Source organism: Mastigoproctus giganteus, chromosome 2 (genome assembly GCF_048544385.1).
Source record: "Mastigoproctus giganteus isolate SK-2022 chromosome 2, ASM4854438v1, whole genome shotgun sequence".
In the NCBI taxonomy this organism is placed as follows: domain Eukaryota; kingdom Metazoa; phylum Arthropoda; class Arachnida; order Uropygi; family Thelyphonidae; genus Mastigoproctus; species Mastigoproctus giganteus.
Genome location: NC_143576.1, coordinates 225,440,439 through 225,455,749, shown reverse-complemented (window position 1 = coordinate 225,455,749; position 15,311 = coordinate 225,440,439). Strand labels below are relative to the sequence as shown.

General features: G+C 36.9%; 1 protein-coding gene across 3 annotated transcripts in view; it reads right to left on the bottom strand.

The window, feature by feature from the left end:
• Positions 1 to 15,311, bottom strand: part of LOC150090182 (ATP-binding cassette sub-family F member 2) — a 142,322-nt gene that overhangs the window by 27,514 nt on the left and 99,497 nt on the right. For all 3 annotated transcript variants that reach the window (XM_090389768.1, XM_090389770.1, XM_090389769.1), the window contains exons 12-13: positions 13,381 to 13,443; positions 10,166 to 10,294 (exon numbers count right to left, since the gene is read on the bottom strand). In XM_090389768.1, coding sequence (XP_090245894.1) covers positions 10,166 to 10,294; positions 13,381 to 13,443 — 192 coding nt within the window. The remainder of the gene's footprint in view (positions 1 to 10,165; positions 10,295 to 13,380; positions 13,444 to 15,311) is intronic.

Here is a 15,311-nt window from a genome sequence, read left to right as displayed (position 1 = left end):
TTATACAAAGGGATAATCACCTCCTCGTCTCTGCTACCAAAATTCCTATATATCATTGACAAAACTCCATGACCTACTCTGGCAGCCCATCTGCACTGCTCAGAGAACTTCATATCTCACTGCACAACTATCCCCCGTGTCTTTTTCATTCTACACCTCCCTGAGTGTAGCACCAAAGAGTTGGTACATTTCTCTTGGGTTACTGCTACCCATATGCAGTAATTTGCATTCGTCAATGTTAAACTTCAGTTGCCACTTCTCAGCCCATCTACCTAACTTTTCTAGATCCTGATCCTGTTGCAGTAGCATACTGTCTTTAGTGTCATTAACAACCCTGCCAACCTTTGTATCATCTGCAAACTTGGTCGATATCATCTATAAATACACAAAACAATGGTCCCAGCACCGAACCCTGGGGGTCTCCGCTAATAATATTAGTCCAGGTAGAGCAATGTCCATTTATTACCACTCTCTGCCATCTCCCACTCAACCATCCCTTTATTCATTGTAGTAACCTGCCCTTAATGCCATACCGCTCCAATTTGTACAGCAGTCTTCCATGTGCAACAGTATCAAAAGCTTTCCTGAAATTCAACTATATGATATCAAAATTATTTTTTCCATCCAGTTCCTTTGTGACCACATCATATCCAACCAAATTGTTCAGACAAGACTTCACCTTAACAAACCCCTGCTGTGTCTGAACAATTGCTGCTGTTTTGTCTAGGTGATCCTATATCACCTCTTTAACCAGAGATTCCATTATTTTCCCTGGAACAGAAGTTAAACTAATAGGTCTATAATTATTTGTCACCCTTTGAACCCCCTTTGTGAATTGGGGATACATTTGCACATCTCCAGTCCATGGGGACCTCCCCTGACTCTAAGGATGCTCTCATAATTATAGCTAAGGGTTTTTTAACTTCCCTTGCTGCCTCCTTCATTATACCTGGATAGATTCCATCTGTCCAGGTGCCCTTTTTATGTTCAACTTCAAAAATTTCTCCTACACTTTGCTCAGTTATCACAAAATCACTTAGTTTCCCCTTAGAGTTTGATAAACTTCTGACATTCCCCTCCTTGAATAACTCCTCGTGTGTGAATGCAGATGCAAAATACTCATTCAGTTTATCAGTTACTTGAACAGTGTCATCAATAGTCAAACCACCTATGTTAAGTGGACCAATCTGATTCATCCCCTTCCTTATAGAGTTTACATAAGTAAAGAACTCTTTGCTGTTTTTCTTTGCATCCTTTGTCAAAGATTTCTCGTAATGTGCCTTCACCTGCCTAACCTCCTTTGTGACTTGATTACAGACTAGCTTATATCTGTCGTAGGCTTTTGTGTCACCCGATAATTTATATGCATCCCATGCATTTTTCTTCCCTTCCACGAGCCTCATTAATTCATCCAACATCCATTTTGGACTGAACCCTGAACAGTATTTCTTAGTTGGTATGAAAAGCCTAGTAGCCTCCAAGATTAAGTCCCCGAAGACTTCCCATTTAGAATTCACCATTGGTAACATCATCAATTGATACCACTCTATAAAATTTAAAAACTGTCTGAGACCTCTGTAGTCACCTTTATGAAAACAAAAACCCTTCCCTATACCCTTGATGGTAGTTATATCTTTAAGTAAATCCCACATCACTACACTGTGATCCCTGTCACCTAGTAGTTCCTTTAGCTGCAAATTTCTAATGCATGCATCATCACTACTGATAATCAGATCAAGGGTATTACACCCTCTGATTGCCCCTCGAACATGTTGCTGTAGAAACAATCCTCCAATAAATCCACAAAAGTCTTGCTAGCGTGTGAGTGAACAATCCACAATTTCCAGTCAATATCTGGAAAGTTAAAATCCCCCATTACAAGACATTCTGATTTCCTGGACCATTCTATTTCTCTACACAACTGTTCAATGTACTCGTCAGCATCATTACGCCTATAACATACCCCTACTCTCATTTTCCCGTTTCCAGTGTTTGTCACAACAAACAGACTCAACATTGCACTGTCCACAAATGTCAAATGGATGCACTTCCTTAGATTTTGTATTTCTTACCTAACAGCATAACTCCTCCTCCCTTCCCACCCTCTCTGTCCTTTCTGTACACATTGTACTCCCTAAATTCCAATTCTGCACTGCTTCTTTCTGTGTGACACCATGTCTCTGATATCCCAACAATATCTGCCTTTGATGTCTTAATCAGAACTTCAAATTCATCAATTTTATTTATTATACTTCTAGAATTAGTGTACATGCAAGTATACATGCACTTGTTCTTACTCTTAGTTACCCTAACACAGCCCATGTATTTACTTGTTCCATGATGACTCCCAGCAGCTCTTGAAATCCCCAGCAATTTGCTCTCTAGGCTGCTGCTCATTACAATAGAAGCAGTGCAAGGATCACTTTCGCTTCTGCCTGGGGCTACCTTTAATCTTTTAGTCTGTTAATCCTCCCCAAACTAGCAGTTTTCTAACCCACCTAACACTGCCTTGATAGCATCAGCAAATATTCTTGCACGCTTTCTATTTAAGTGTATACCATCCATGTAGAAGCAATTTCTCCTGTTAGCAAGCACAAACCACGCTGAAAAAAAAAAAATTCTACCCCTTGGGCCTTGCACAATCTCTCCAGGGCCGAAATGATTAGACACGATCTCATCATATACTCCCTCCTATTGTGTCTGGGCAGAATTGCAGACACTTTCAAATTTAATCCTAACATGTGACTTTTTTTTTAGCATTGACCTGTACTTGTTAAGTAAATCTGCAGATCTCTTACTCTTAAGGTCACTAGTGGCAGCGTGTACAGCAATATCACCTTTTATGCCTTTAAATTATGATATCTGCTCTACAACGTCATCAACTTTTGCCCCTGGCAGGCACATATAAACACATATATAAATGCAAAGAAGAGAAGGACAAACCAGATCAGACCCTTATGTAATGGACGTGGGACAGTATTAGATACCCCAGCTGAAGTTGCAGATGAACTCAACAGTTACTTTGCATTGATATTTACAGGAAAAAAACTTTCACAACAATGAGAAATTCTCAGAGTGAAGTTGAAAAAAATGTAATTAATGATTTTTAAATTTCGCACGTTTATTTAATGAAAAAACTTGAGCCTAGAGGCCAGTAAGGCTCCTGGGGTTGATAGCGTTTACCCTATAATCTTAAGGGAGGTGTCAAGTGAGTGCATTGAACCATTGAGGCTAATTAAGAGAGCATCAATGGACTAAGGAGTGATTCCATTGGATTGGAAAAGTGCCAATGTATCTCCAATAAATAGGGGCAGTTCTAAAAGTGAAGTGGGAAATTACTGACCAGATATCTAACTTCAGTAGTAGGGAAACTCATGGAGACTATGATCAAGGGTGGAATTCAGGATCACTTAGGTAGAAATTGAATTCTGAATTATACTCAGCATGGTTTCGTAAAGGGAAAATCATGTGCAACTAATCTGGTTATCTGTTTTGACAGGGTCACTCAAGAGCTGGACTTAGGGAATAATTTCGACGTTGTTTATTTGGATTTCAGCAAAGCAATTGAATCAGTCTCACATGAGCAGTTACTTTATAAGCTGGAACAGGTTGGAATTACAGGGAAAATCCTTATATGGATAGCAGGGTGGCTTCAGAGCAGGAGGCAGAGGGTTGTGATAAATGGTTATTCCTCAGATTGGGTTGATGTAAGAAGTGGGGTTCCACAAGGATCAGTATTAGGACCATTGTTGTTTTTGATTTTCATAAATGACATCGATGAAGGGATAGAGGGTGTGATATTTAAATTTGCAAATGATGTAAAGATTGGTAGAGTAGTAAATGACTGCCACCAAGAAGAGCTTCTTCAGAATGACCTAGATAGACTTCAGAAATGGTCAGAAAAATGGCAGCTATGCTTTAATCCAGCAAAGTGTAAGGTACTGCACCAGGGGAACAGTAACTCCAAAATACAGGAGCTCCCCGACTAACGTAATCCTCTACTTACGTAAATTCGACTTTACGTAAGTTTTTGCTGGGTGGTGCAAACTTAAATTCGCGGAAACGTATTCTGCATCCCATAGGAATAAATGGGGGTATCGTGAAAATATTATAATGTGAACCCAATAACACATTGTTTTCTTTTTTTGGTAATTCGTTCTAAGTCCTTAGAAGTTGAAAATTTCGTTATTACTAAGCTTTTTATCTCTCTAAAAGGTCATATTTATAATGGAAATTGCACTACCCTTTAATCGTTATCATATGTTCCCATTATAAGAATTGAATTTTTAACGCCTTTGTTATATTTTTCTAAAGCACGTTTCTGGAGGTCACGACCAAAAAACAATAAAAACAATTTGCACTTTCCAGTTTATTGGGCTTTTCTGTTAGTGCATCTAATTATAAACGGGCAGTAAACTCGATCTTATTGCATTTGCGATAATCCCGATAACTGCAATTGTGTAGGTTTTTACGCTATTATAGTGAAATGTGTTCCCTTCACTGAAATCTTCAATCATATAAAAAACAAATTTTCAGAAACTTCTCTTCATTCCTATTTACGTATTACAATGATGAAGGGAAAGGGACCAACGAAAACTGCAAGTGGTGGTAGTGCCAGGAAATGAAACAAAATTCATTTAGAAATGAAGATGAAAATGATTAAGAAGTACGAAGGTGGACAAAGTATGTCATCTGACATAGCCGAGTAGTCAGGAGCGAGAATGCATAGCACATGTTCCTTTGAGTGGACCGGGGTTCAAGTCCGTGACTACTAAATACGATAAATATTTGTATTGACGATTTATTGTAAACTCTACTGACTTGGTTGTTGTGCCGAAGTATAAACAGAAAATTTATTTATTTATTTATTTATCTATCTATTGCAAGGAAATTAGGTCTCGCTACTTCAACAGTGAATACCATTTTATTGGACAGTGCACATATAAAAGAACATGTCAATGGATCAACGCACTTAAGATCAACAGTGATCACAAAACAATGTTCAGGTACTATATCGAAGATGGAACAGCTGCTAATAATATGGATGGAAAATAAGATTCAGAAGAGAGTGCCCTCGAGTCATTCAAGCAAAAGCAACAAGTATTTATAAAGATATTAAAGATAAGTATGGTGAACCCCAACCCAAGTTCGTGACAAGCAATGGGAGGTTTAATAGGTTCAAGCACCACGCTGAATTCCACAACGTTAAAATATGCGGTGCAGTTGCCAATGGCAATGCTGCAGCTGCAGAGAAATTTTGTGATGTGTTGGAAAAAATTATTGAAGGCGGCTATTCAATGCAGCAAATTTAACATTGACGAAACTGCTCTGTATTGTAAAAAAATGTCAGATCGAAAATACATTGCCAAAGAGGAAAATACAATGCCGGGTTTCAAGGCTTCAAAAGATAGGGCCGAGCTCTTGCTTGGGGCTAATGCAGTGTGAGATTACAGATTAATACCACTGCTTGTGTACCATTCTGGAAATCCTCATGCATTTAGGGCATCAATAGTCACCCTACCCGTGCATTTCCGCTCAAACCAGAGAGCATGGATAAAAATATTTTTCTTTGAAAATTGGTTTAAATGCTGCTTCATCCCCAAGGTAGAAAAATATTGTAAAGACAAAGGTGTTCCTTTCACGATTTTGCTTCTATTAGATAATGTTCCCTGGACATCCTATGCATCTAGATGCTTTCAATTCGAATGTGAGAGTCATAGTAGCCAAACACGACTTCACTCATCCAACCTATGGGTCAGGGTGTTATTAATTCAAATTTAAAAGCATACTATTTATGCACAACATTTGCTCAGGTATTGTCTGCAGTAGACTATGAGAAAAATTTTACGTTGAGAGACCTTTGGAAATCTTACAATATTTATCACACCATCTTAAACATTAATAAGGCCTGGGCGGAAATTACTAAAAGTTGTTTAAATGGTACATGGAAGAAAATATGCCCGTGGCACGTAAAAGACTACGAAGGATTTGAAAAATACAAATCATATGAAGAGGTTACAGATAAGATTGTAAAGGTTGCAGAGTTACTTCAGTTGGAGGTTGATGCCAAAGATGTGGAGGAGTTAATAGAGGAAGACGAGAAGGATTATCTAACGAATAACATATTGACTTGCAGGCAGCAATAGTGAAAGAAAAAAAATGCTGACGAAGCTCAAGATGAACCAAATGAGCAGCCGAGACGCTTTATCACCAGAGAGATGGCAATGGCGAGGTTTGAGAAGATGGATCCTGACAGCGAACGATTCTTAAAAGTTAACAGAGGGATGAATGATATGCTTGCTTGCTACAAAGAAATCCATGATGAAAAGAAAAAAGCCACTGTCCAGTCATCCATTAATATGTTCTTTTGTAAGGTTGAGCAGCTGAACCCTTCTAAATCTCCGCAGCGGCATACTTATCAGCTGAAGACGTTGATTCTGGCAACGATGCTCGAGAGGTAAAACTTACTGACATTATGCCTGTCTCCTCTCTTTTTTTATAATTTTATAATTTTGAAAATTTTTTTAAATTGCACGCTTTTGCAATTTTTACTGCTGAATGACATAAACAATTGAATAAATACAATAAATAATTCTATTTACATGTTCGAACATTTCTTTTTTGATTCAATCAATTCAGCGAGCACAGGTGCGAGTGCTGCACAAGCATGAGGGAAATTCCCCGATTTACGTAAAATCTGACTTACGCAGCATTCCACGGAACGCAACCGTTACGTAAGTCGGGGATTTCCTGTAACTTATACACTTGGCGGAGTTGAACTAAAGTAAGTAGTGGAAGAAAGGGACTTTGGTATTACGATACAGTCAGATATGAAGTTCTCCGAGCATTGTAGACTGGTTGCAAGGAGGGGCCCATTTTGTCTTATTGATGATTTATCGAACAATCGCTAGTAGAGATAAGGACGTGATAATCCCATTATATAAGGCTATTGTTAGACCACATTTGGAATACTGTGTTCAAGTATGGAGACTGTACCTAAAGAAAGACATTGTTCTTCTTGAAAGGATTCAAAGACAGGTAACTGGCGTGGTGAGAATGGCAAAAGGGTGTACATACGAGGAAAGACTTCGAATATGTGGGTTGCAGAGCTTGCAAACTAGGCACCTTACAGGAGACTTGATCGAGGTGTTTAAGGCTCTGAGAGGCATAAGCAAAATGAATAAAGATGAAATTTTCACAGTTATGATTCTAGAGGTAGGGACCATAATTTCAAGTTGGGGGGGTGTTGTTTAGACTGGATTGCAGGAAGTTTTATTTTAGCCAGCGAGTTACAAATTACTGGAATAAGTTACCTACATGGGTGGTAGAGGCTGACAGTCTGGGGAAATTCAAAGGTCAGCTGGATAATTACCTAAGGAAATGTATAGATTGTCATTTTCCTTTCTCTTATTAATTATTATTATATATATATTTTAATTTTCTTCTTCTTATTATTAATTTGTTTTTATTCATATCATTTTATTTTATTATTTTCTTTTTATTTATTTATTTTTTTGGCTGGTGAAGCATAAGTCATAGGCTTCCTTCCACCATGTGGCCATTACTAATACTAAATACCAATACTGTTGTACTACGTTGTTATATGGTGGGCTGACCACTGGCCTCTCACGTCAAGCCATTTCTGACAATCGCTGTTGGTTTGATGATACTATTTGGTTATTGGACCATTGTCTAGATACAGTCCTACATGAAAATCCCAGCAGGGTTGCAGTTCCCAAGATGCCATATCCTGCTCAAAATCACTTAAATCTTTCATTCTGCCCATTCTCACAGTGAATTGCACAGAAACAGCATACATACATATCTGCTTGGTATGAATATATTGTATAGTCACTAAAGGAACACTGCATTTCATCAAAAGCATACGAGATATGGCTATTAAATAATGAGACTGCATGCACAGCCACTACACACCATCTGTGAAATAAAGGAACAGCAGTTGACCTTGAACCTTTCAGCCGTCTGCCAAGTCACATTCCAACATGCTCATTTGCTTTACAGTGAGACAGGTTTTCATTAGCTTGCATTATTACAGTTTGCTGGACAAATGACAGACAAAAGAATTGAACAGTGAATCGACCTCAAATTTTTAACAAAACTAAAGAAAACACCAAAGTTATGAGTTATGTCAAGTTTATGAGGAAGATACTATGTCAAGAGCTTGTATGTTTAAATGGCATAAAAGTTTTTAGAAGGAAGAGAGACTGTGGAAGACAATGAATTACAAGGCTGTCCGGTATCCGTAGAAACTGATTAAAATGTGGACAAAGTAAGGACACTGATTAAAAGTGATCACTGTTTAAACATTAGAATGGTTGCATTGGAATTCAATATGGACATAGAAATAGTTAGACAAATTTTAAGTGAAAATCAAAGCACGAGGAAAGTGTGCCAAGATGGTTCCAAAAAATTTTAACGAAGATCAAAGAATGAGATGACTCCAAGTTTGTGCAGATGTTTTGAAAAAAAAAAAAAAAAAAAAACTGAAGATCTAGATTTTCTGAGTACTGTAATTACTCATAATGAAAGTTGGCTGTTCCAGTACAACCCAGAAACTAAAAGAGCCAATGCAATGGAAGGCAAAACAATCCTCCATACAAAAAAAGCAAGAATGTCAAAATCAAAAATTAAAACCACGCTTCTTGTTTTCTTCGACATTAAAGGAATTATTATGGCTGAATACGTCTCACCAAATCAGACCACCAATCAAACATACTACATTGAAGTTCTGACATGGCTGCATGAAAAAATTCGAAGGAAGAGGCCTGAATTGTGGAAGAATGGTTGGATGTTCCATCAAGACAATGCTCCAGTACACAATGCACTCTCTGTTCACCAGTTTCTGGCCAAAAAACAAATTCCAGTGTGTGATCATGTACCCTACTTGCCAGACCTAGCCCTTTATGACTTTTTTCCTCTTTCCTAAACTGAAAAGTGTACTTAAGAGAATTCATTTTCGGTCCACTAAAGACATTCAGAAAAAAAAATGATGTTGAAGTGTTAAAGGGGCTTACAGAAATGATTTCTAGAAATGTTTCTGTGCTTGGAAGGAATATATGGAACAGTGTGCACAAACCCAAGGAAATTATTTTGAAGGGGATAACTTTTAACGTATGAAATATTTCATTATTTCATACCTTTTGTTATTTGTACCTTATTTCGTACATTGGTCTCATAGTTACAGTTAACTGTAATAACCAATTGGTGCACATTATGGTACTTACTTCAGTCCCTCCCTCCTCGGTAGCTTTTGGGATAAGAAACTATCAGACTGATACACTGCATATAACTTTTGCAATGAACAGTTCAGGGATCAAGAATTTTCTAACAGCTTACTTTAACATTCCAAAATACTAATTTTCGTATGAAAAAGTGTAACATTTACTTATTTTTATAATATTTACCATACAAAGTCTGTTTCAAATCATATTAAAATATTTTTGATTAAATATTTTTAAAAATATGGCAAAATATCCCTACATTTCTTTTTCTGAACTCTGTAGAATTCATGCAGGAGCTAACCACCAGTCATTGAGCGAAGTTCAAACAAACTAAACTAACCTTTTTTTTTTTTGTTCGTCTTCTCTACTTCCATTCTTTAGAACAATTTCCCTTTACATGAATTATCTTAATATGCCGATGGTAATATTAAGATACATGAATTATCTTAATATTACCATCGGCAGAAATCGAAACCTATTTAACATATTTGCTCTTTTTCCTTAATCCATAATTAAATGTATTTCAATTTCAAGTAGTCTTTATCAACTTGAGATCACACACACCAAGAAAAATATATATATACATTAGATAATGTAATAGAAAAGTTTTCTGCCTTTATTTAAATTTTAATAAAGATGTAAATGCTATCTAAAAGCAGATTTGTATATAATAAAATCTGTCATTCTATGCCATTCTGCACTACATTTTTGTAATTTATGACAATTCAGCATATCATTCATATAAGGCAAAACATCCATTATATTGCTAAGCAAGACTTGGGAATATTTCTGCATGCAAATCAAGAATATATATTTAAGTTATATTACTGAACTACTAATAAAAAAAAACAATTATATCTATGTACATAAAAAAAAAAAACATTTTGTAGAAGCACAAACAGAAACAACAATCATCATTTTACCTGCTGTCGACCTGTTAATCCATATCGACCAATAATCTTTCTCATTTCTTCTTTTTCTTTTACATCAGGAAAACATTTCATCATATATTCCAGGGCTGAAATATCCAAGTCTAACTGTTCATGAAGGTGCTATAATTAAAAAAAATATAATAAATAAATAATTAAAATATTAAAAAAAAAAAAAAATGGTAGGAAGCAAATTTCAGCATTTAACAGTTGTGAATAGTCATAAGATGGTTATGGCAGTGTTTCTACATGGAATTTATTTGCCTGAATGGGAACCTAAAACATTAATGAATTTACTAATCTTCTCTGATCTTCGAGAAGAACTTTGATCTTCTCTGGCTTAAAATCTCTCTACCTCATTGTGTCAAATTCATCTGTTGTCTCTACCGTTCTCCCAACTCCACTTGGAGCTCTTTGACTTCCTCTCTTTGCAACTTGACCTTCTCCAGTCCAACTTTCCTACCAGTGAGGTAATTTTCTGTGGTGATTTTAATGTTCACAACTCCAGCTGGCTTCCGTTTTCTAGTCACACCGACCCAGCAGGTCGAGATGCTGAGGCTTTTGCAATTACTAATGACCTAGCACAGATTGTTCATTTACCTACAAGAATACCGGACAATCCTAATCATATAGCCAATACGCTTGATCTTTTTCTCACAAACAACCCTTCTAAGTACACGGTCGAAGTGAGAGGTCCTTTAGGCACTTCAGATCACAACTTGGTGATTGTCTCTTCTCCAATGGAACCTTTATCTCATGGGTATTCCCAACCTCGTGTTGTTTGGCATTACAAGAATGCAAAATGGGATGACCTGCGAGACTTCTTTTCTTCTTTTCCTTGGTTGGATTACTGTTTCAAACTTCTGATGTCAACGTTTCCTCAGATCGTGTCAGCGAAATTATTCTTGCAGGAATGGAATCCTTTATCCCACACTCCACTTTAAAATCTCGTCCTTTATCTAAACCTTGGTTTTCCAATAAATGTGCTAAGGCTGTCCAAGAGAAGAATGTTGCATATCGTAATTGACTTGTTTCTAATTCTTCAGATTCATTTTGTGCCTACACCAAAGCTCGCAACAATTGTAAAGCAGTTATTAATCAGTCCAAACTAGAGTTTGAACAGGCTAAGAGTAGAAAACTTGCTTCTTGCCCTAATGGTAGCCGAGCATTCTGGTCTCTTGCCAAAGCTATTTGCCGCAACTTTTGCCCATCTCTGCTCCCACCTCTATCCAAACCAGATGGTTCTGTTGTCACTTCAGCCAAGGATAAAGCTCACCTGCTAGCATCCTATTTTTCTTCCAGCTCATGTATTAATGATCTTGGTAAACACCTCCCACCATTCTTAACACGATCCATTCAATGCCTCCTGTGGTCTTCGGTCAAAAGGATATCAGAAGGATTTTGATGAATCTTGATGCTAAGAAAGCTCCAGGTCCTGATGGTATTTCTCCACTTGTTCTCAAAACCTGTGCTCCTGAACTTACTCCTATTCTTTGCCACCTTTTTTCACTTTCTTATTCCAAAGGTGTTTTTCCTTCTGCTTGGAAATTTGCTCATATCCAGCCAGTTCCTAAAAAGGGTGACAAATCCCTCCCATCCAATTATCGTCCCATTGCAATTACTTCTTCTCTTTCTAAAGTAATGGAGAAATCAATTAACCGCCAACTCTTAAACTACCTAGAAACCTTCCGTCTGATCAACGATCGCCAGTATGGATTCCGTCAGTGTCGATCCACTGGTGATATTCTGGCATATGTTACCCATTTATGGACTAATTCAATGGAAAGGTTCGGTGAAACAAGTAGTTGCTCTTGACATCTCAAAGGCTTTTGATCGTGTTTGGCATAAAGGTCTTCTAAACAAGCTTCCATCTTATGGTTTGCCAACTGTTTTTAGTAATTGGGTATCCAGTTTTCTCTCTGATCACTCACTGAGGGTGATGGTAGATGGCTCTCTGTCTTCTAACTTCTCCACTAATGCCAGTGTCCCCCAAGGTTCAGTTCTTTCCCCCACTCTTTTCCTCTTGTATATCAATGACCTTCTTCCATTGACTGGAAATCCTATCCATAGTTTTGCCGATGATAGCACATTGCATTCAACTTTCCATTTTGAGAAACCTTGTCCTTCTCAATCAGCTTCAAATTCTCGAAAATCTGCTGCCAATTCCTTAAATGCCGATCTTCAGGTAATTCTCCAGTGGGGCAAAGACAACTTAGTTGATTTCAACCCTTCTAAAACTCAGTCTTGTCTTATATCTCGCAAAAAGGATTCTTCTGCTCCTATGCTTATCTTTAGTGACACTCCGATTTCTAGGCAAAATGATATATCTCTTTTGGGGATTACCTTGGCATAAGCACATTACAAATATTGCTTCCTCTGCATCTAAAAAACTTGGTTTTCTCTTTCGCTCTCAGCGTTACTTTTCTTCCAAACAGCTGCTCACTCTGTATAAATCGCAAATCCGCCCTGCAATGGAATATTGTTCCCACATGCATGCCTCTTCTACAGATACTTCCACGGGCACTGTTCTTCTGAACTGGCTTCTATAATTCCTGCTCTCTCTTTCAAAACAGTCCGAACACGTGCCGCCACCAGCCAACATCCATTTACTGTCCAACTTCAAACCCACAGAACCAACTTTTCATCTTCCTCATTTATTCATTCAACTGCCGTTTTCTGGAACAGCCTTCCTTCATACGCATTTCCTGAAAATTACAATCTACAGAAGTTCAAGTCCAATGTCAACAAATATCTTCTTTCGTCTTCTCAACCTCCAACCCAAGCACAGTACTAAGTACTATAGGTTCTAATACCTCTCGTATTTGGGGTTCACATAAAAAAAAAAAAAAAAAAAATTCCCATCAATTCCATGGAAAACAAAAAGACCTTAGCTTACAGCCTGATAAACCATTATTACTGATCTTAACTGCCAGTTAAGATAAAATTGACTAACAAATCTGGTAAATTACTCTGACATTATATATCTGGATTTTAGTAATGCTTTTGATAGAATACCCACTTCACTCTTAGAGAAATCTTTTATGTATTGGTGATATATTGTCACTTCCACAATCCAAGGAAATAACTCCTGCGTTATTATTTAAATCCCTAATAAAAACACTGCTATAAAATTTTAATTTTTTTTTTGTTTCCATACAATAACTTTAAAGCAATTTTTATTTTTAAAAGCAAATAAAACCACTACTTACTTGATGGTATCTTGCTATGCGAACATGTGAATGCTTACGAATAAGGCCATCAGTTGGGACAACCTATAAGTAATTAATGTCATTTAAAAAAAAAAAAAAAAAAAAAAAAAAATGTACACACAAACATACTAGCAATGTTTGCTTTTACTTAAGAGAAATAATTAAGTCCCTCACTCTAATTAAAAAAATTAAAAGATAATCAATCTTGCAAGATAAAAAAATAATAATGTAAATATGGTGCCCTAAATGTAATGATGTAACTAATATATTGTTTACATTAACCACTATAATGTTAATAAAAAATATATATATATATTTTTTTCAAAAATGTAATAATACCATAACCTGTCGGGGGGGGGGGGATCATATCTAAGTCTGCCAGACCATCTATATTTGTTTTAAGTTAAAAAATACCCAGTCAGTGTGATGCTGCAGTAGTCATACTTCTCAAACAGTAAAGTGAACTGCAAATATGTTGTGTCACATGGTCTAATTCTTAGAAAAACTGAGACAAATGCTGTCTTATGCATTAAAGTGTTAATAAACATCTTTGCTTTTATTAATTTCCTAAAAATATTCTGTACTACTATGATAGAAGTTCTAAAAATAAACATACTTGAAAATAAATTTAAGAAATTGTTGGAATGCCTGAAACTGAATTCAGGACCAAAGGAAATATTATCAAATGACAAATAAATTAACTAAGGAAGAATCAAGCTCATATGAAGTGTGATCAAGAAAGTTCTGAGGGCAGAAGATCTTAGGGAAATTAGAAAACCTACTGGTTATTCAGACAGACCTCCTTCAAAAGCAGTATCATTGAAAATGAGAATGTAAACAGATTCCAATGCTTCTGGAAGCATTTGTAAACCCTACTGACAAAATTCCTTTATATCACTGAAAAAATTAGATGGCATGTCCTGGCAGCATTTTTACACTGCTCAAAGAACTTCATACCTGGCTACACAGTCATTCCCAGTCTTCTCCAATTTCCATTACCCTGAGTGTGCACACAGTTGGCATGTTAAGCTGGGTTTCTGCTATCCAGACAAAGCACCATGCATTTGTCAATGTTAAACTTCAACTGCCACTTCTCACCCCATTTACTTAATTTATCTAGAATTCGTTGCAGGAGCATACCCTGATTACTGTCATTAGCCACCATGCCAACCTTCATATCATCTGCAAACTTAGACACTACGCCTGATATACCTTCATCAATATCAATAAATATAGGATACAACAGGCCCAGCACTGAACTCTGCAGGCACTCACTAGTGACATTTGTCCAAGAGCCTACTGATAAGAACTGTCTTCTCCAACTCAACCAATACTTCATCCATAACAATAACTTGCCTTTAATGTCATACTGCTCCAATTTGTACAGTAATGTTTCATATGCAACAGTATCAAAAGTTTTATCTAAGTATACAATGTCAAAATTATTATTTGCATCCAGCTCCTCTGTCACTGTCTCAGTATCCAATCAGAAGGATCAGACAAGATCACTCCTTAACAAATCCACGCTGTGACTGAAGTACAAATGCATTCATGTCTTTACATTCCTGCATTACTTCTTTAATCAGCGACTCCATTATTTTTCCCGGAACAGAAATCAAGCTAGAGGTTTGTGATTACTCGTGTCACCCTTTGATCTCTCTGTGAATTGGGCATACATTCACACATCTCCAGTCCATAGGGACCTCTCCTGAATGCCATGATGATGTGCTCATAATTATGGCTAAAGGTTTGTTCATTTCATTCACTACCTCCCTTAATGTAACTGGATAGACTTTCCTCTCAGTTATTACAAAATCATTCAGCTTCGTGTAAGAATTTCATACAGTTCTGGCATCCCCATTTCTAAAAATTCCTCATGAATGAAGGTAGATGCAAAATACCTATTCTCTTTTTTGTGGGCAGCCAGCCTG